Here is a 21,474-nt window from a genome sequence, read left to right as displayed (position 1 = left end):
CCACTAGGCCACTGGAGTGGTTGTGATTGAAACGTATTTATTGTGTCATGAAAGTTTTGTTTTTTTCTGCAGGAAAGAATTAAAGTTATGCTTATGATGGCTACCAACAACATCAAATGCAAATTAAATTAACAGTCTCTTGAAATCACAATTTTCCTGGCTAAAACAAAAGAAGCTTGTATAAATTTCATAAAATCATTATCCCCATCCCAGCCTGTTTTCACAAAAGCATTTAATTTTAATTAAATTCCATTTTAATATGATCTATTGATTATGCTACAGATAATATTAATTATATGCGTTACTCTGTTCGCGTATTCTGGAATTTATGACTTTTACAAAAGTAGAAGTTTTACTTGTGCTTAATTAATTTAATACTTGTTGATAGGTTATTTCCCTACAAGTAGCCTCATTCCCTTTGGTAGACTCATTAAGAAGGTTACATTGTCTCAGGTAGCCCCAAAGCAAATCCAATTAGAGCATATGTAGCATGTAAATAACAAGTAAACAGCCATGCGCTTGGGGCAACAACGCATATCCTAGTTAACTATTTAATAACGCGTCTTGGTTGACAAAGGATTTATGGTACAGAAAACTTAAAATGAAAGAAAGAATAATAAATGATACATGTATATAAAAATCAGATTTAATACTTATTCCAATCAATACTTCAATGAAAATGTTGTCTAAAAAAACTTAAATCCACATGAAAGCACATCTCATTTTATCCATGCATGCTTATTTCCAATAAACAAGCCTGTAAACTACGTGTAAAAATGCTGCCTGAAACACTACGTTTATACACTGCTTGAAGCACAATTACGAATGAAACACTATGGATACACTGCTTGAAGTTCAATTACTAATGAAACACTACATATACACTGCTTGAAGCACAATTACTAATGAAACACTGTATATACACTGCTTGATGAACAATTAATAATGAAAAACTATATACATTGCATGAAGCACAATTAATAATGAAAAACTGCACATACACTACCGGAAGCACAATTACTAATGAAAAACTTTGTATATACACTGCTTGAAGCACAATTACTAATGATAAACTGCATATACACTGCATGAATCACAATTAATAATGAAAAACTGAATATACACTGCTTGAAGCACAATTACTAATGAAACACAATGTAAACACTGCTTGAAGCACAATTACAAATGAAACACTATGTATATACACTGCTTGAAGAACAATTACTAATGAAAAACTGCATATACATTGTATGAACAGTGTTTCCCTTTACGCAAATTTGTGCGTCAGGGACGCATGCTGGAGAAAACTGACGCACACATTTTGTTGCCGTGCGTTGTTTTTTCTTACGCAAAGGATTTTCATGTGATCAGGATTTATTTAATACCCAATGCATTGGACGACAGACAGCATCGTATATACTTTGAGCATATGCAATGACTGGTTCCCCGCTTTGTTTGTTCATTGCCTTGCGCTCCTCTATTCGTATAGCAGAGTGCAACGCAGGGAACATTCGAAACAATGAACCAGACTAGCATAGGCAATGTTATGACGGAGTAGCTTCCCCACATCTCCTGGAACACAGTATTCATACATTAGGATTACCGGTGTGACTTATGATTGCGTGATTGCAAAGACTGCAAAAGTGGATAATCCTTTCTTGACAGGGTTTTAGAATTTTAAAAAATCTGCCCTTGTTAGCCTCAAGATATCTGGAGAACACATTATAACCCAAGACATTCTTTCACAACAAAGAAATCAGTAAACTTGCAGAGACAAATGTATTATATGGATTACAAAGTCAGCAGGTCATTGCAGATTTTGTTGGTTTTTAACTTTGCTGCAATAAAAGATAGATCTTAAAGTTCAAGTGTAACTTATTAGAAAGAAGATGAATCATTATCCTCCTTGATATTTGGATAAATGTGTTATAGGACAAAGTACAATGAAATCTATGATAGTACACATTTTATGAAAGGCAGTAATTTGATTGCCATTTTGTCAAAAAGATTTATTTGGCTTTTTGTATTGGCTTGTATGTAATGTGTTGGGCTATAATATTGCTTCATATTGATTATAAGGAGACTGTTAAAAGTACGACTTTAAAAGAAAAATGAATAAAATTATTCTTTGAATGGACAATGCATTTGTTTGTTAATTGCGCATGTTGATTTATTTGTATGTTTAGAGAGAAAGAGTATGTTGTGCAAGTTGCAATATCATATTTCAAGCTGAAAAAGTACGAGTCATATGAAAATTTGTCAGTACATTTTTGACCTCCACATTGTTTATTTGACCCCCAGTTCTGACACCAAGGTTTCTTTTTAACCCTCAATTTTACACCCCTGGGGGATACACTGATGAAGCACAATTACTAATGAAAAACTGTATACACTGCCTGAAGCACAATTACTAATGAAAAACTATGTATATACACTGCCTGAAGCACAGTTATTAGTGAAACACCTCGTATAGACACTGCTTGAAGCACAATTACTAATGAAACACTATGTATATACACTGCTTCAAGCACAATTAATAATGAAACACTATGTATATGCGCTGCCTGAAACACAATTACTAATGGTAGTCTCTCGAGTCGAGGAAGACAAGTTGTGCGATCTCATTCAACAGTGGACGCGCATGTGGCTCCTGAGTCCAAATTCCGATGCACACAGGCAGTTGCAGGTGAGGCATGGGACACCGGTGGTTGGTGGTATTTGTGATACAGTTCTGTGATGTCTCTCCTGAGCTGCAGCAACACGCTGGCGGCGGTCATCCTCAAAGGTGGAAAAGGCTTTTCTGGTCAGCGCTCTCCAATGGCTTGTGTCTAAGGCAGCGAGCTCGGGCTGGCGGGGTTAGAGGTCTGTCCATTTGATGTTCATCTTGAGGTTGTCTTTGTACCTCTTATAAGGGCGGCCTTGGTTTCAGTTTCCCTGGGCTAGCTTGCCATAGAACAACTGCTTTCGGATTCTGCTTTGATCCATGCAGATGACATGGCCAGTCCAACGAAGCTGGGCCTGGATTAGTTTGGCTTCGATGCTTGTTGTGTTGGCTCTGTCAAGGACTTCCTGGTTGGTGATTCAGTCCTGCCACTTGATCCGCATAATGGATCTCAGGGAGCGCTGGTGGAATTGTTCCAACTGACTGATATGTCTTTGGTAGAGTGTCCACGTTTCACAGCCATACAAGAGAGATGTGAGGACAACTGCACTGTACACTTTCATCTTTGTTGACAGGCGTATGTCCTTGTGCTGCAAAACCTTGGTTCGAAGTCGTCCGAGTACTTGACTGGCTTTTTGGATCCTCGCAGTGATTTCTTTGTCCAGGGAGCCGTCACTAGATATTGTGCTGCCAAGGTATTTGAAACTGTCCACATTCTTCAGCTGCGTGTCGCCAATGGTGATACAGGGTTGTGAGGGGACAGTGGTTGGGGCGGGCTGGAAGAGGACTTCTGTCTTTCCTAGGCTGATTGTGAGTCCAAATAAGTTGGAGGCTTCAGAGAATCTGTCCATGTTGCCTGTAGCTGAGTCTCTTCATGGGCCATGAGGGCACAGTCATCTGCAAAGAGTGCTTCGATGATGAGTCTTTCTAGCGTCTTTGTTTTTGCAGCTAGGCGACGGAGATCAAACACTGATCCATCCAGGCGATACCTAATGTAGATGCTAATGTCAAGGTCATGGATGGCATGGAACAGTACCTGTGCGAAGAAGAGGTTGAAGAGTATCGGAGCAAGTACACAGCCCTGTTTGACACCATTAGATATTGGGAATTTCTCAGAGGGTTCACCGTCTGAGAGAATCTCTCCAGTCATGTCAACGTGAAGGAGCCGAATGAGGTTGGTAAACTAACCAAGTTTCTTGAGTACTACCCACAGTGCGTCTCTGTTGACTGTATCAAAAGCCTTTGTCAGGTCCACGAAGACAGCATACAGATTCATGTTCTGCTCAAGGCACTTCTCTTGGACTTGTCTCACTGCGAAGATCATTTCAATGGTGCTGCCGTCTGGGCGAAAACCACAGAGACTTGGGGAGGTTATCTTCTGACACTGCTGCAATAAGCCTGTTGAGGTTGATGCGAGCAAGTATTTTGCCAGCTATGGACAGCAGGGAGATGCCTCTGTAGTTACTGCAGTCCACACGTGTGCCTTTATTTTTATAGACGGTCATGATTGATGCATCCCTGAGGTTGTTTGGCATCTCTTCTTCCGTCCAGATGCTGATTAGCACATCGTGGAATGCCTCCAGAGTCTGTTCACTGAGAGCCTTGTACACCTCCACTGGGATACCATCCTTTCCAGGTGCCCTGCCACAGTTAATTTGTTTAATGGCCCTCCTCAACTCCTCCATCATTGATGGAATATCCAGTTGGTCGTGCGTTGGCTGCTGGGGTATTTGGTCAAGAACAGATTGGCTGACCAATGAGGGCATGTTTAGGAGCTGACTAAAGTGTTCTTTCCATCTTTCCTTAATGCCATTCTTGTCCTTTATTAGTGTAATGCCATCTGCAGCAAGCAAGGGCGCAGAGCTGGACTTTGCGTGGCTGAAGACTGACCCGATGGCGTTATAGAACTCTTTGGAGTTGTTAGTGTCAGCATAGCTTTGCACTTCATCAGCTTTCTTTTCCCACCAATGGTCATGCATCTTGCAGATTTCCCTCTGAGTCTCAGCTTGATAGAATTTGAAGCGGTCTTTTTTGTTGATGGAGTTTGTGTCATTCTGCCAGTCCATGAATGCTTTGTTCTTTCTGGCAAGCAGATCTTCAATGGCTTCTTTGTTCTCGTCGAACCAATCTTGATGGATTCGCTTCTTTGGGCCCAGGGTCGCCATAGCTGTTTCTCTTATCGTGTCCCTGAGCTTGTTCCATTTTTCGGAGGCATTTCCACATATCGGTCCGTTTGTTGACAGCTTGTCATCTAGTCTCTTCTGGAAATTGAGCTTGGTGGAAGACTGCTGGAGTTTGACAATGTTGAAGGCTGTGCGCACAAGTTTAGGACGTCTTAGGTGATGAGGGGCAATGTGCAGCTGTAGGGAAGTTCGGACAAGTCTGTGGTCTGTCCAGCATTCTGCTCCTCGCATGGCCTTGGTGATGACGACATCCTTGGCATCACGCTGGCGGACTATTACATAGTTGATTAAGTGCCACTGGCGAGATCTGGGGTGCATCCAGGTGTTCTTGTGTTTGTTCGCCATTCTGAACATTGAATTTGTGATTAGGACGTTAAATTCTGCGAATTTGCTGAGTAGGAGCAGGCTGTTGTTGTTCATTCTGCCGACACCGTGTTTGCCAAGCACACCTTTCCATCGACCATAATCACAGCCAACATGGGCATTGAAGTCCCCCAGTAGTATGATCTTGTCGTCAGCTGGAACTGAGCGAAGTACAGAGCTGAGGTCGGTATAGAACTGCTCAATGGCTTCTGCTGGACTCGATAGGGTAGGGGCGATGGCACTGATGATTGTTGCATGGCGTTTGTAGCTGATAGGTATTTGCAATTTCATTAGCCTCTCATTGATACCAATAGGCATTTCCGGAAGCTGCTTCAGAAGACATGATTTGATAACCAGGCCAACTCCATGGATCCTGTCCTCATTTTGGGCTTTTCCTTTCCAGAAGAATGTGTAGCCGCTTGCTAGCTCAGTAAGAGAACCCTCCTCTGCAAACCTGGTTTCACTCAAGGCTGCAATGTCAATATTGTAGCATGAAAGCTCATGAGCAACTAGAGCTGTTCTCCTGTGTGGTCTTGCTACGTTCTCTTTGTCCATGAGAGTACGGATGTTCCATGCTCAAATAATAAGTTTTCTTCTTTGATTATTTCGACCGCGGATATGGATGATCTTGCCAGCCGCGGCATGCTGGCCAAATATTTTAGGGCAAGCTTTTCCTTAGGCCACCTTTTCTAGGCCTCTCCCTATTCAGGGTGAGCAGCGCCATCCTGAAAAGGTCTGCTCAGTCGCCCCTTGATGCTGCTGAACTGTTCTGCTGCCCTGGGTGCAGAGCAAAATGACCACTTGTCCAAGGGCCGCCTATGTGCAGGTCTCTGACTACAACTCCCAGTGGTCATCTCCACCTGTTGCGTCGCCAGTCGCCCATCGCCGTAGGACTTTGGTAGGTGCATGTAAGGAACAATGAGTGTGATGATGAGGATGAATGATAGGTGCACAACATAACCTGTGCGTGAAGGAGATTAAAGTGAAACAGCCTTTGCACAGAGACAGCCTCACTCTCTCGGCCTTGGTAGTTAGAACTCAGTGGTACGAAGATTCATCACGGCTGGGGACTACTTCGGCTGCATTGGATGGCTATGACGTCTTCTGTGCCTTGTCATATCCTGCGCTCTCCACAAAACGTTTGCATATTCGCCTTTGTGGCCGTTGGATCACTCAGCTGATTTCTTCCGCCCAGTCTGCCGAAACTGGCTTTGCATGCAAAGATAGGCAAGCTCCTAAGTCACCATGGGTTTTTTTAGGCCCATCGGCTACAATTACTAATGAAACACTATGTATACACACTGCTTGAAGCACATTTACTAATGAAATACTATGTATACACACTGCTTGAAGCACAATCACTAATGAAACATTATGTATATACACAGCCTGAGGCACAATTACTAATGAAACACTATATATATATACACTGCCTGAAGCACAATTACTAGTGAAACACCTTGTATATACACTGCTTGAAACACAATTACTAATGAAACATTGTATATACACTGCTTCAAGCACAATTGCCAATGAAACACTATGTATATACACTGCACTAATTTTCAGGCAAAATCACAGAATCAACAGTGTCATCGAGTCTGATTTACACAAATGTTTGTTGGTAAATAATCATGAAACTGTTGAATTAAATGAGTCCATCTTTCTCAAAGCCATGGAAAATTAGGTCTGATCTTTGACACATTTCTTTAGAGAATTTTAATTATCCATTCAGCACAAGTCGATTTGATTAATGAGGTTTAAGGGTCCACTAACGCAGTGCACTTATTTTCACCATTTGTACCTTTCCCTGTTTAGCATACCAGTTGGGAAAATGTTATCTTAATTTTTCCTTGTCATCTTTATTTATTTTAAAGTCATTTTTGAGTTGGATCGTTGATGAGGCAGGCTAAAATAAAAGAGTAATTCCACTATTTTTCAATTTAGTTAGCAGCTTTGAACTTCAGTGGGCCCCAAATGCATCAAATGTTGACATTGCTTGCAAACTGCATTTCACACGGATCAGCAAATAAGCTTTTTACAAGTTCTGTTTCGTACTTTTAAGAAGAAAAATGTATTCCATGTATAGGAAAAATACATGCATATGAAATTGCAAGAGCCATGCATTGATCATTTTGTATTAAAATTCATACATATTTCTTCCCCAAAATGATAATAAAATTTGTACACACTACTTTCATACTTTTAAGAAAGAAAATTTTCGTGTACAAGAAAAATGCATGAGATGGCTCTGCCTAACAATTCATCATTGGGACAAGATTTTACTCTGCTAATAAGTTGAATATATCTTCTCTAGCGATCCATTGATGGGACAAGTTCTTTGCTAAGCTAATGTGGAGGCCAAGATAGCTCTCCTCCAGCAATCACTGAGATAATTTCTTTCAAATTTCCATAAATTTCTTACAACTACATTTACAACTTGAATCAAATCGTACATTTGTAAAGAATAATGTACATTAGGGTTTCTAATTAAAATATAATCAGCAATTTCTTCTGCAGTTGAAATGACACAGAAGAGTCAATTTCAGCTGTATTTAATGTTTATACTTGTCTTCAAAGATTATCAAAAACTGCACCAACATCGACCTTGTAGCATCATCACGTGCCATATGCGAGAATCCAATGCTGCTTTATCCCACAAAGCTGCCCGTGCTAAATTTTGTTTAAAATGCATAAACCTGCTTGACCAATCACTGCAAGCACAAGTCCAATTTTCAAACTGTGACTCAACATGACCTTTCATGCTGTCTGAAACAACCAATCAAAGTTTCTCTTTCAAACAGTCACTTATCAATTGATAAAACTGGCACTTTGATGTATAGAAAACCAGCCAAGGTTCCAATATATTAATCTTATCCTCATCTTGGCATATTGATCAGATATTTCAGTGCTTCTGATCTGTGAATTTAATTGGATGAATTGGTCGGCTAACACATCCAATCAAAATCAAGTTGTTAAAATTTTAACACAGTTCCTACATGATTGCAACACAGGGAGCACACAACTCCTACATAATCAATTTTCTACCGTCTGTTCGTGTTTGTACAAGTATGGCCTTTAAGTCAGATACATCTGTAATGGCTTTTCTCCTGTAAGCTATCATACTTTCGCTGTTAAAGTTACAAAGTATCCTTTTGAAGTCAATGTGCAGACATGATTTTGGTCTTCCATAAAAAAAAAAGCAGAAAGATTTTAAGGAAGGGTTGGGGGTCCTCCCCCAACAGGGTCTTGAGAGGCAGTGCCCCCGATTAAGGGGGATGAAGACCCCGTCCAAAAACGCAATTTACACTCATAAAAAACTGCTCCTGGTGCAACCTATGATCATAAAATAAACCAAAACAGTCATTTGAAAAACAGGGGCCCCGAGTGGCCAAGTGGTCTAAAGCGCTCTCCGTTACGGATCACTGCCATCTCATCTCTGTCTGCACCGGTTCGAGTCTCAGATTCAGCCAATGTGGGTATGTGAGAAAGCTTGCCAGTAGCTTCTCGTGGGTCGGTGGTTCGTTCCGGGGTTTTCCCTCCACCATTAATACTGGCCGCCATGTATAGCCTATCGTGTGTTGAAAAATGGCGTTAAATCCCACAATAACAATAATTTGAAAAACTAATAAACTTACCAAAAATGTTGAAACTGACTCCAATAATTTCACAATATTTATAGTCACATGAATTTTTCTCCAATACTCTTGATGCTGACGTTATTTCATGTGCATGTCAGTGTTCATGTCGTAATTAAGTCACAATAATTTCTCAATTTTTGCAGCAAATATAATATATTTCTCTCTTTTCATAACAAATTTGTAAAATAAACACCCAAGTACATCAACTATATACAAATAATCCCATACATTCACTTGTCTTTTTCTCCAATGGACACAGCCTGTTGATATGCCAATCAAGCTCTTTTTGCGGCTTTGGCAAAGATTCCTTTAGCCTTCCTTTTTGTCACCACTGACTTTATTGGCTCAATGTGCAATTGTTTCTTTTCCTTCTCAATGAGAGCCTTTTTCCTTTCAAGCTGGTGCTTGTATTAGCAACATGCAGTGCACATATTCTGACAGAGGCCTTCATCTGTTCTGTCATGCAAGAAATCTTTCTCCTTATAGTAAATTAATTTTCCAGATGCCTTATGAGCTTCAATTTTTCCATATACAGCTTCTTTTGAAGGTGCTGTTTCAAACTTCCAACCGCGATTACAGTAATTCAGATCTTTCTTGCAGAGGTCACAAAATGCCAGTCCTCTAGCTTTTAGATTTCTTAAAAACTGACCAACTAAATTTCCGTCAACTTTTCGCTCCAGCCAGTCCCATACCTTTTTTTAAACCTTTATCTAAATGTTTCATGTCATGGTCTCAACAACTTGGGACATCATGTTTTGCAAGCATGCTTCTTCTTTCCATTGCCATCAGTTTCCATTACATGAAGATTCATTGGATGAATTTAAACCTTTGACCAATCAGAATACTCTTTAAGAGAGTCGTGTGCTAACTAATATATGGAACGAATAATTTACAAGGGTCATTGGGACAGACCGTTTTTTAAAAACCAGATCGGAGACGATATAAAAAACAGACTATATCAAGAAAAAAACTGATTCAAGTCAGAAGAAAAGGGGAATTCCACTTTAAAATGGAGGTAAATCATGTCTGAATGTGCCTCCACCATTTGCAGCCCATGTACAATGCACCGTTGTTACAAGCTATTGGTTAGTTGGTATTACATAATAAGGGAGACAACTCATGACATCCAACAGATGTCGCTAGAACAAAGCACTGAAATATCTGATCAATCTGCCCACGTGTAGATAGGGTTAACAAATTGGAACCTTGGCTAATGACATTATGCTGATTAGGACATTTTTGTTTCTGTGTACTTGTCCAAAATGAGAAGTTCCAGCACAGGCAGTCACAGACATAGGAGCCTATGAGATTGTCACCTGTGGCTTGTGATCATAATCTTGTAGAAGCATCTAGATTAAGTTACCCTATGTGTGAAAACTGCACCAATATCGATCTTGTAGGGACATCTTTTCTGAATTTCCTTCTCAAGGTCTTGCTGATCTGAGAAGGACTGGTATCGAATGTACACATCATCTTTCAGGGTGAAGGAGAACTCACGATGGGTGAAGTAATTCTTAAAGGCTGCAAGAGAGAACACAAGCAAAGGTCAAATATAACATATTATCTCTTGATAATACTATTTTAGCAAAGAGACAACATATTTACTGAAACAAATTACATGTATATGCAAAAAAATTTTCCCTAAAACTACTTGAATAAAAGCAAACATTAGGATTGCATTCACCCATGTGATGTTGACATCTGCCAACCACCTTAGAGGACTTTTCAGATGTGCGCACAAATGTTAATTTCCTTTAAGAACTTATTTCCTTGATAAAACTAACTTCACGAACTGGACCAACATCTATGTTTATTTATAGACACATCTGACTGGACTTTCACAAGATTAAAAATTCTAAATTGTGGTGTCCAGAAAATTGGAAGGGTGGGATATTTAAGTTAATTATGATAGATAGGGATTTTGCCTTACCCTATATATAGTTACCCACAAAGTTCAGTAACTATAGATGACAGGCAACTTGAAATAATATGTAGAAAGAAACTGGTAACAGATGGAAGAACAGACATTATAACATAATAAGCTCTGCCAAATGGAAAAACACCAAAATATCGCTACCTTTGAGTCGGAACCTACTTCCAGGATTAGGTTTTCATGTTTTGTAGGACCTGTTGGGTTCCTTTTCATAATCCCATGCAAATGTTGTCTACATTATTGACAGGTTCAAAACAAGGCCAAAGGTTTAAAGCAGGCAAGGGGAACTTCCATCAGAGCATGGGCTGGATAAGCAATTTTTAAAGCCACGCACTATGATGTAAAGTAATAGATAAAACCAGGTCACAGGCTGGATCCAGGCCCATAGGCCATATCTTGCCTACCTCTGGTGCAGAGCTGAGCCAATACACAGCACAAGAGAAATGCAGTGGATATGGTAACACATAACACAATGAATGCATTAAACTTGAAACGATCATTTTATTATCATTTTTTTATGTTTATCATTCTTTCCACATTAGGAAGTACAATATCACTGATTTTTTTTGCTTAATTATTTTAAAAAAATTAATCGTATGGACTGCAACAGAAATCAGAATTAATTTTAATTTATTAATATAAAAAAAAGTTCATTATGCATTGGCATTATGTAAATATTATATAAAATCTGATTATATCATAATTTATCTTTGTTAAAATCAGCAGACAAATGATCTTTCCAATATAAAAAAAACCAAAGCAAATAGGTCCCAAGAGAGATAGCGATGTATGTAAGTAAATCTGAGATTCTCTGATACTTTTTAATGCACGATTCCAGGGATCATAAACAATAAACAATGCCCATTTTATCAAAACCATCTCAACTTCTGCAATGATTGCTGGATGTGACTCCATGTCAAAGCAGTGTGTAGAGATATTTTCTGCCTAACACCACATCAACTCTGTCAGGACATACAGAGATGAAGGAGAGGAGGTAGTCTATATCTACTCCACCCACCACCAGGAAGAAACAAAAGTATACTATACATTCAAAACAGAATAGAAATTTGTATATAAAATAAGCTAATGTAAATAAGTTACAAAATTAAAAAATATAGACATAGGCCTTTAAATTCTATCACTGTAGCAATAAAATATCAGAATATCTGGTTTACAAAAATGAAGACAAGACACACACACACACACAAACACACATGTATATATATATATATATATATATATAAACACACACAGAGAAAGGTTGTCAACCAAATGTTGGTGAGAGATATGAAAAAAAGTTATTTATTTTGTTTTTATCCAATTCAGAATATTTTACAAAAAACCCTCTTTTGACTAAAAGAATGAGTGTTAATCACCCATCTGGCATGGTGGCATGTACCAGAAGACATCATTGTTGAAACATCGGCAAATTCAGTGTGACTTAATTTCCAAGGTCAATGTACAATGGAAAATAGTCGCAGAGTATTTCAGTCCAAAAGGTTTATACAATTTTGTATAAATATGCAATACTTCTTTCTTCACAAATTTATAAAATCATTTGCTCAAAATAAAAACAAACCAATTTTATCTGTTCTGAATGTGGCCATTGCCACAGGTGACCAAGTGGTCCCAAGCACTCATCTTTACCAATAACTGCCATCTCATCTCTGTCCACATGGGTTCGAGTTGTGCTCGACCAACGCAGACATGCTGACAAGAAATTTTCTTAACAGGCAAAGGCACTCCACCTATATACCTTTGGGTGGGTGGAGGAATCAAGGGGGACAATGTCTTTTAGGAACCAATTATAATCAATTATCAGTTGGTTAAGTGGAATAGATTCTCAATTATGAAATTCTGATTGATTCCCATCACTAGTCCCTAGGATATTTCTGTGGTATGATCACATTTGTTGTATCAAGACAGTATCAAGCCAAAGTTGCAGTATTTAAGGACATAAGTTAACCTATGAGACCATTTTCATTAGGAAACCCATGTGTCTTGGAATTCCGCCTCCTTTTCTTCTCTTTTTGTCAGCCTGCAGTTCCACGTGCTGTAGATGTGGTGCTGACTATTTCCATGTCACAAGTTTGTATGATGTCTTTAGTCGATGTCAGAACAACAAAGCTTTCCTCTTGTTCTATAATATCAACCATAGCAGATAATCTTACCATAAAGAAAACGGTTATGGCTGATCAATGGATCAGTTTATTATATCCCTCTGAGAAACAAGAATATTGAAACCCCTGGAAAGTTTCTCCAAATCTGCAGCAGATCTCAATCATATAGATGCTTGTATTCAACACTAAATCTGCCTTAGTATAGCTTGATTGAGATCACAAGCAAAATGGACAAGTAAGACTTAATTTGACACTACAATTTCAAAACTAAAAAGTATCAAGGATACAAAAAATGTACAAAACTTGGTCATTTAAAAAACCGATTTACAATTTCCAACCCAATTTATGCTAAGGGGTCCTCAAACACTGTCAACTTATTAATGTTGCAGAAGAAACTCTTGATGTAAACAAGCACACTGACTTTCCTTTTCTGGTTTTCTAGAAGGATCATTTCAGCAAATACTACGTTATGTGCAGCCAGTATTTGCAGTGTCTAGTTTTAATATTTCTAAAACAAAACAAATGAATAAAATGGAGGAAGTCTTGTATTCATCCGTTGAAAGAGATAAAACACCAAACTTGATGAGTTCTTTTTGTCTGACACAGGATCTTGTATTGTCCATATCACCTTATCGGTGATCCATATCACCTTATCGGTGACGGAACACAGTGGTATATGATAAACTATGATGTCACCTTGGAACAATTCTTTATATCTATATATCTGTAATCTAATGCTGTCCCCTCTCCAATTTTTTTAAACAAGTCTAGCTACATGGTCTTTTGATATGTCACTACAATTTAGGAAGTTCTTTTATCCACCACTCACTTCTGTTCTCTCACTATTACATATTTCTACCTCTATATCTGGTATATATATTTATTCTCTTTCAAGCCATCTACACCACTCCCTCGACAACTTGTGATGCCACTTATAACGAGGTGTCTGGCGTGGCTCCCGATTTTTCCCAAAAGAAAATATATTTTTAATATCTTTAAAATATGCTGAATGTGAAAAAATTACAATAAGTATTGGTAAATTAAACCTTGATATATCGCTCATTTTATCATCGAAAATGGTGATTAATGCCCGTAAATATAGAATCCATATTGTGAAATCTGCAAGTTCTAAATAAGATATTATAAATTATGTAAGTATTTTATGATCAATAGTTATCAACAGTCTGGTGAAATAGCAATCAATGAAAACTTGTGGTAAATGCTAACAGGTGACAATAGAGAATGAAACCAACACCAGTTAAATGTCTTGCCATGTGAAAGTCACATTCTAATCCTTTAATTCCGTTTCAGTGTAAACATTATAATCGCAATATATTCTGTTCTATGAAAACATGAAAAGAGTCAATCAACTGTCACATCGAAACCCGTGAGTACTTCTGTGAGAACCTAATTGCATGCCGGCTTCGTTTTGATCAACAACTTGGGGAAGTGTTTGTTGCATTAAAAAGTTATTTTATCACCTTGAATATGTCTTTTGTAGCAAATCAAGCAAGGGAGATACAAAGAAAAAATTCAAAGGCATGCAAATCTGAGCATAAGTTCTTGTGGTCACTACCGTTATCAAAATTCATTTTATTTGACCAATCGAAAATTGTTTCACATTTTTGTACGGTGGCTGGAGATACAAAATGTTGACTATGTAAAGATCATACAGTCGAGATATGTGGAATTTTTCCTGGCAGCAGAGAAATCAAGGAGTAACAAAAAATAACTGATTTTTTTCAAAATGTGAAGTTACCACCATGTCGGCTAATTCTGCGCAATGATAAGTCATTTCTGTAAACTTTGAATCACGTGTTATTTTTGTTCAAAAATCCATTTTGTATCCAGAAACAACGATCGTAATTTAATTAAGGAAAGTGATATTCATAAAGTGTACAAAAATATCCCGCATTTCGACTCGAAATGCATATGAAAATGTGATTTGTAAATGTCAACATGAAGACCCACCCCATGACCTTCTTGAACCGGTAACCCAGAAAATCGGATTTACTAGGTATCTTTTAGAACCATACAAATAAATACATTATATAAAAGAGGGAAATGTATACCTTAAAACAATACTGCATTTTAATCCAAGTTTCCAATTTTACAAGAAGTTGTCCCACACATACAAAATAGACTGCCATACTACGTGTCAACTTGCCGCTAGAACATAATTCTCAAGAAATTGCCCAGTGTATAGTCGGTTTCTAAATTCTTTAGTAATTTTTTCACCATCCATAAGACGTTGTAAACACATTACATCCTATTCATTGTTGTTTCTCTTCCACACAACAGCTTATGATTTTAACAAAACATTGAACTTTACTAACTTCTTTACAAGATTGGTTTAATTTGCTTAATATCTCTTGCCATTTATTGGCATTTTTACCTTAATTTTGTAAAAATAATATAAACCTGACCTAAATACTCAACTGAACTGCTGACAGAAACAGTCCAAATTAATGTATTTCATTTCTATAGCCCGATCTTTTCAATGCTGTGCGCAGAAAAGGCCAACGTATTGCTAGTCAAGAAAACATCCCCTGTATCCAAAATTAATATTATTTTGAACAGAATATTCTGGTGACAATTGCCTCTTTTCAAATGGTAAGCACTGCTGTATTTTATTTTTATCAATAGCTCGAATTCGGTATACGTTTTGCTTCAATATTGGAGAACAGAAACCTTAAGTGTGCAGAAACGCCTGACAGCATTGTACATGTCAAGCATGTCACAAATGGCAAGTATTATCGTGTTCAAATTTACGTTGTTTTAAATCTGTAAACCCATTAAATTCATGTTGGTAATGATTAACCCTTGTGATTTTTTTTAATTTTACTTCTACCACAATCAAATCTATATATTGTTTGTTTGATCGAAAATATTTCTTGAAAAGAGTGTCAATCTTTTGTATTAAAAACCCGGTCTAATTTGGATCAAATAATAAAACTAGAATGTATCCAATTCAACACACAAATTAGTGACGGAGTACACAATGTGTGAAGTGGTGCACATGTTAAGCGAACGGAAACCATGTGGAATGTTTTTGATGATCTCCTAATACACTGTAATTTATCCTGAAATTAATGTTGCTCTATGAGAAAATAATAAAGTACGCTGTTATAAAGAGATATTTATTCAGTTAATCTCAGCACGATTGTAAATTGAGTATTCAACACTATAACCTGCCAATCCACCCACTCCCCTTTTGCCTTTACGTCGATCACTTTATTGGTTTTGGCTTTTTCTCATAGGTCCCTCAATAACTCGTGTCTCACTTATAGTACAGTCGATGTTTTTGGACCTCGATGTGCACGTGTTATCGAGGGAAAGGTGTATATATAATATAGTACATGCAACACCCATTTTCCTTACATACAGAATATGATGGGCTAACCCTTACTTAATTAAGGACCATACCATATCTAAATGATGCTGAATTAGTATTTAAGAAGAATCCAAGTCAGTTAACCAGATTTGTCATGATGCTGACCCAGAATTTAAGACATATATGATTCAGTTACAGATTTGTCTTTATCTTTCTAACTATGTGTTACTTTGTGTACTTTTATAAATGACCACATTTACATCTCTGGGTCTTTTTGCCTCTGAATTTAATCACTATAAATATCAGTACATTTTCCTACCCCCCAGCCAGTCAAAGCCTTTGAACTTGCTGCCCAGCTATTGTGTCATGTTCTTTTTTATCGACTCTTATAAAATGGCAACATGTATGTATCAAGGGGTCTTTCAGTCACTGAATTCTGTCATTGTAAATATCAGCACAGCTAACTGATCAACACATTTTCCCACAAAGCAGGTAGCTGAAGCAGGACTGGCAAGTCTTTGAATTTTTCTGCACACCTATTACATGCGTATGGAGGACTCCCGCCTCAGTGACTTTCTGCGTTCTAATTCAAAAACTGGCATCCAAATATGCATAATTAAGCATTTCCGAGATCTCTAAAAACCTAATTAGAAAACTAGTTTAATTAATAAAGGTTAATGCAACGATAAACATTGGTAGCAATCAGTTCATCTCCAATATATTACAGAGGGGTGTAACTTGACTCTCAAAACTCACTTATTTCGACTGCAAGAACAAACTTAAAGACCTAATAAATGTTTCCTACCTGAAATATTCTCAGCATGTTTTTTTATTTTTTTTAGTTTTTCTGATTTCATGTTGTTTGTTTTGTAATAATATTATAATGCTTCTTATCTTATAGGTGTTGTCTAATGTAAAGCGCTTAGAGCTTCTAAAGATTTGGCGCTATACAAAGTCCTCATTATTATTATTATAATCAAATGCGACATAACGTTATTAGTGTGTGAGATGACGGATTCCTACTTTAAAAAAAACAACAACCTCCAGTTTGATTCAAAACCCCCAAGTTCACATTGTATTTTAGTCCTACAGTGTAAGACACAGCACATGTTTCTGTTTTAGTGCTATGTCTTACAACCCAAATAATGGCCTTGTATAGCGTGTTCCGATGTTGGTTGACATCCGAATGAGTAATCAAACCTTCCTGAATACCTCACACACTTGGCAGCCTAAAGTGACACTGTTCCACTAATTTGTGTAATTAATATACTTACTGTGCTGTCTTTATCCCGACAGAATGAAAATATTACACTAGCAAATGGACACATTTTCATGTTCTGTTGACATTACATTTGAATTTGTTGCAATGCAAGGGTAGTCGAGGTATGCCAAAGTATGTTTAAGTAGGTTCAAGTGAGGTATATGTTTCTTGAATGAGACAAAATGTTGCTTACAGTTCCAATTGGCATAATATATTTTTATTCGTTTTGTTAAAGAATAATATTTCAACTTAACCTGATTTCAGCATTCCCGTCTTTCCAGCCAACTGTAATGTTGGCCAATGAAACTTGAAAACAGGTCCATTTCTTTTGTGAAAATTATAATTTATTAGAGAAAAGGCATCAGGGTAAGTAAAGTCTCACAAAAACATTATAACTTTACTTTGTATAAAAGCGTCCTTATTGGTTGCCTGTTGTGTGTGATATTTCTGAAAATCTGACTACACTGTTAGTCGACATCAAAACAAACAAAAATGTGCCTTACGTAATTGTATGGAACCCCCGGCGACTATCAGGTTACAGCTTATAAGTTTTGTGCAATTTTTATATCAATGAAGCCCTTGTTTTTAAAATCCGTATTATCATATAGGGGTACAAACAATCGGGATGGTGTGTGAATGCTAAGTACAGTGAACATTTCGACATTTGTTAATGTTTTTATGACGGTAGGCATGTTCATTCACTTATAACTTTTCATAGCTGTAAGCTTTCAAAATGAAAATTGCATTAGTTTTTCTTTTTTTCCTTAAGTACCATAGTACCATATCATTGATATCAATAATTGCCATCTTAGTATCAAAACGGCTTGTCAGTGCCCACAAATCAAAACTAAACTTTTCGGGATTTAGAAATGAAAATAGCCTTTAGTCGTGACCTTACCCCCTCCATAATTAAGCCATCGATAGTATGGGATGTATGGAAATAGTCTTTTATAATAAATCGGCAGCAAATCCGGCAAACTTGCTGCATCGTATGAATTCTTCCCATCGGTCATTTTATTTTTGTATCGTTCGACTTTACATAATAATTGGCGCCAATCGGAACCGGATATCAATTTTACGTTCCGAATGCAATATTTCCGAGAAGATAATCCCGCACGCACCTGACTGTTGAGTAGTACACCAATCAAATTCAGGTTATCGTTCACGAACGCTATAATCATTTGTGACGGCCTTAATATAATTGACAGTATTTGTTATCAGTTTTTAATCATACTTGGTTGTAAGTAATCTCAGAAAGAGAGGTATTCACCTAAAATCCCAATTTGATGTGGAGTGTAGCAGAAGACGGGAGGTTGGATTCCAATCTCGCCTTTACTGAGTCAACTGTTTGGTAAGGAATGGAACGTGATTTTTTTTAGAAGAAATCTTTATATATGACAATATTTGAGTAATTGTGAAAACAATAATCCTATTTAATATATTTTCATTTTGAAGGTAGGTAGCGTAATTTAAAGTTTTGTGACTTCAGACTTTTACAAATTTATCCTTTTGCTATGGTATCACAATATTCGAAGATTCGGTATTTTCTGCATAGCACCACCTATCGACGGCTCACACACACACACACAAACACACACACACACACACACACATATATATATAGATAAACAGCATTCTTGTCATTAAAACAAATACTGCCGGAAAATACACAGAGAAATAAGGTATGTTAATCAGTTATTTGTGTAACATTGGGAAAACGTTACTTCTAAACACGTTGAACTGATCATATTGTTCCAGTTTTACAGTTTTATTTTCAGGTATACTCGCCGTCTTAAAAAAAATATTACTAGATTTGTTCATTTAAACATACACCATAATTATATCAGTTTGCGATTGGCTTATTTTTATTAAAATATATCCTCAACTCTCAGATGCATTTCCAGCTGATTTATACATCTCTGCTGCATATCAATGCAATTCATAATGCAGTAAGATACATTTTCAGTATAAATGTCAATTTTATGGTATTTTAATCTTTGGTAGCATGGTGTCATTTTTATGTGTTGATGGATTGATTGCATTTCTAGCATACAGACATCAGTTCATGTGGCATTCTCATCATTAAGAAGTTGAAGAAAAAAATTATAAACAGACTTCCTGTTATTGTCAGGGATTTTTATTCATCCTTTTCGATCATTATTGGCTGCTCAATTTGACCAGGTACAGGACTCCTTTGTTTTGCATTGCATGAATGGTTTAAAACATTTTATTACAAATTTCATGCCTTCACTTAATTGTGGAAGGCATATGGTGTTATCTTCAAAAAAGAAGAAGACATAGTGCAGTTTCATTATCCAAGGAAATTCATGTCTAGGACAAGTCTGAGTAAGGGGATAGACAACCAATTCCATTCACATTGTACTGCTGCAGATTGTTGCAGACACATATGGACTTTTCTGCCAAAGAAAAAGGAAATTATTGACAATACCCCTTCCCTTCTAATAATTAACAAGTTGACTTTAACTCATGCAGTTTGGAATCAGCCCCCTTGCTGAATCTGTGCTAGTTTATTTTAATATATAAATGGAGACATTCCAAACTTGTTCCCCATGTACTATTTAGGACTAATTCAGTTCCCCTAGTAAACCTATGCAAACACCATGATATTAACAATTCAATAAGTTAAAATGTTTGAGTGCTAATGATCAAACCTATATTTATCAGATGTCAGCTTCTGTGTAGAGGAAAGGATATGGGTTGTGGCATTTTCTGAACCTGCATGTGTTTGAAACATGTGCTTTCAATTCTGCACCAAAGAGTTAGGTGCTAATTTTATTAATGAGTATTCCAAACTCAAGACTGTTAAAGGACAGAAATTCCATCAATAAAACAATATATCTATTGTTTTTCACTTACAACTAGGATAAGCTCTCAAAAGATTCTTTTTCCTAAAACATAACTTATATTATTAACCAATCCTAGTCAACCAAATCCATAAATACTCTATTTAATGTTCACCCATTTCCAGGCTGGTTCCCATTTTTCCATATCATTAGTACCATGTGTCCTGTAAGTACAGATCATTTAATAACCACTTTTGCAGTAGTTTTCTCTGGTGATATGTATCAATTTAGATTGAGTACTGTGTCCTGCAGTGAATATGCTAGTTCTAATTTGTGGTTATTGTTTTGATCTGGCCTTTACAAACGATTGTTATGACTCTGTGGTCTTGAAATAAGTAACAAAAAAGAGTAAAAGCCATCAGGGTTTGTAAAATTGAAAATATAAATTATGTCCCCATAATTTATAGTGACAAAGTAAAAATAACTTAGGTTCATCTGTCTGTTTTTAGTTCATACTGGTCTGCCTTAGATCTGAGACCAAAAAGTCTAAAATCTGGACACAAAATCGGTTTCCGGCCATGAGCGAATTTGGGGTGGAAAAAATCGGGTCCAAAACTTTAGGTTTTTCCCTCTGTATTTTGTAATGCAACTAGAACTTCCAGATTATTTGGTATCATTGTAGAGCTACATCTGTCTCTAATGATAAGAAGGAGATATCCAGTCTAGTGATAAGAAGGAGATATCCAGTCTAATGATAAGAAGGAGATACCCACTCTAATGACAAGAAGGAGTTACCCACTCTAATGATAAGAAGGAGATACCCACTCTAATGATAAGAAGGAGATACCCACTCTAATGACAAGAAGGATATACCCACTCTCGTGATAAGGAGGAGATGCCCACTCTAATGATAAGAAGGAGATACCCACTCTAATGATAGGAAGGAGATATCGACTCTGATGATAAGAAGGAGATATCCAGTCTAATGATAAGGAGGAGATACCCACTCTAATGATAAGGAGGAGATATCCACTCTAACAACAAGAAAGAGATACCCACTCTCATGATAAGAAAGAGATACCCACTCTAATGTTTAGAAATCATGTCTTATAGTGAACAAGGGCTCTCGTCTCATTAAATGTATGTGAAAAATGATAGAAGTGTGGGTAATAG

General features: G+C 37.1%; 2 protein-coding genes across 2 annotated transcripts in view; one reads left to right on the top strand and one right to left on the bottom strand.

The window, feature by feature from the left end:
* LOC149790612 (DNA primase small subunit-like) overlaps positions 1–18,571 on the bottom strand; it is an 80,341-nt gene extending 61,770 nt beyond the window's left edge. The window contains exons 1-2 of the mRNA XM_089972720.1: positions 18,396–18,571; positions 10,213–10,370 (exon numbers count right to left, since the gene is read on the bottom strand). Coding sequence (XP_089828846.1) covers positions 10,213–10,370; positions 18,396–18,510 — 273 coding nt within the window. The 5' untranslated portion in view covers positions 18,511–18,571. The remainder of the gene's footprint in view (positions 1–10,212; positions 10,371–18,395) is intronic.
* A 58-nt stretch (positions 18,572–18,629) lies between these two features.
* LOC149790611 (inositol-trisphosphate 3-kinase homolog) overlaps positions 18,630–21,474 on the top strand; it is a 105,243-nt gene continuing 102,398 nt past the window's right edge. The window contains exon 1 of the mRNA XM_089972722.1: positions 18,630–18,848. The gene's annotated coding sequence lies outside the window, so the exon portion shown is untranslated. The remainder of the gene's footprint in view (positions 18,849–21,474) is intronic.

The sequence above is a fragment of the Sinohyriopsis cumingii genome, chromosome 10 (genome assembly GCF_028554795.1).
Source record: "Sinohyriopsis cumingii isolate HCF-2022 chromosome 10, ASM2855479v2, whole genome shotgun sequence".
Classification (NCBI taxonomy): domain Eukaryota; kingdom Metazoa; phylum Mollusca; class Bivalvia; order Unionida; family Unionidae; genus Sinohyriopsis; species Sinohyriopsis cumingii.
Note: the sequence above shows the minus strand (reverse complement) of the source record. Positions and strands in the feature narration are given on the sequence as shown.